This window comes from Anarrhichthys ocellatus, unplaced genomic scaffold (genome assembly GCF_004355925.1).
Source record: "Anarrhichthys ocellatus isolate YVR2014 unplaced genomic scaffold, GSC_Weel_1.0 scaffold3143, whole genome shotgun sequence".
Taxonomy (NCBI): domain Eukaryota; kingdom Metazoa; phylum Chordata; class Actinopteri; order Perciformes; family Anarhichadidae; genus Anarrhichthys; species Anarrhichthys ocellatus.
In genome coordinates, this window is record NW_022283117.1 from 5,001 (window position 1) to 6,226 (window position 1,226).

Here is a 1,226-nt window from a genome sequence, read left to right on the forward strand (position 1 = left end):
AATATGGATCATCAATGATCAATAATTAGTATAGGCGGCAAAAAAACATGACCAGAGATCTCTAAAAGTTACTTTAAATTTGCTCCTTTTTTCTGTTGTGCTGATCCGACCCGTGCCTCTGACCCGTGACTCTGACCCGTGACTCTGACCCGTGACTCTGACCCGTGACTCTGACCCGTGACTCTGACCCGTGACTCTGACCCGTGACTCTGATCCGAACCGTTTCGAGACCCGTTGCACCTCTAGTCAGTTCTACCACTCCTCTGTCCTACCTGTCCCACTTGGTATCCCTCCAGAGCGGTGACCTTCTCCGGAAGCTTCTTGTTCGAGGTGTTTCCCAAACCCAGTCGTCCGTAATCACCGTTTCCAAATGTGAAAAGCTTCCCGTCGGCTGTTACCACCGCCGAGTGTTTGAACCCACAGGACATCTAAAACAAAAGCTCAAAGTGAAGCAGATTGTGAAAGCACCCGAGCACCAAACATCCTTATCGGGTTCATTAGAACTCAGACTGACCTGCACCACCTCCTCTCCCTGCAGCGCTTCGATCTGCCTCGGGCGGCGCTGGCGGTCGCTGTTCCCGTGGCCCAGCTTGCCGTAGTCTCCGTCCCCCCAGCTGAACACCTCGCCGCTCTCCGTCAGGGCCATGGAGTGACCGTCGCTGCCGCACGACGTCACCAGCTGAGTCACAACGAACCCTGAAGGGGCAGAGAGACGACCGCCGAGTCAGAATGACGTTACTGAAGTAAGAAACTACAATAAAGATGTCACACGTCTCATCACTGCTTTGAGTTATTTCATTATTTCTCTTTCACATCCATCTCTCCACTTCTAATCATGTTACATGTTCTTCTGCTACTGGAGGATATTTAATTCACGGACTGTATACGAGAAGCCGACGTAGTCGTCCTGGCGTCACACACTGGCTTGTGGATTGTCGTTGTGAAGTCTCGAGTTTGGCATTTTGGCCGTCGCCATCTTAGTTATTTGCAAACAGAAGTGACACTAGAGGGTGGAGCTAAGTACAACCGAAGGCTGAAGGAGATATTTTTAGACGACCAAAAAGTTACAATTAACTGTCATGAAGTAAAAACACACTGAGACTCGTGAGACGAAAACACCGACAACTGCCTCCCAGACTGGACAACACTCTGGTAGAGACCTGTCAATCACCGTGTAGACCCGCCCTAAAGCATCCCCTGCTTTATGGTCTGTTTGACTCTAAATG

At 50.2% G+C, this 1,226-nt stretch overlaps 1 protein-coding gene across 1 annotated transcript in view; it reads right to left on the minus strand.

Moving 5' to 3' along the window:
• Window positions 1–1,184, minus strand: part of LOC116378774 (probable E3 ubiquitin-protein ligase HERC1) — a gene marked incomplete at its 3' end in the record, with an annotated part of 6,166 nt that extends 4,982 nt beyond the window's left edge. Inside the window, exons 1-2 of the mRNA XM_031840688.1 lie at window positions 515–1,184; window positions 273–428 (exon numbers count right to left, since the gene is read on the minus strand). Of these exons, the coding sequence (XP_031696548.1) occupies window positions 273–428; window positions 515–646 (288 nt within the window). The remainder of the gene's footprint in view (window positions 1–272; window positions 429–514) is intronic.
• Window positions 1,185–1,226: the final 42 nt, after the last annotated feature.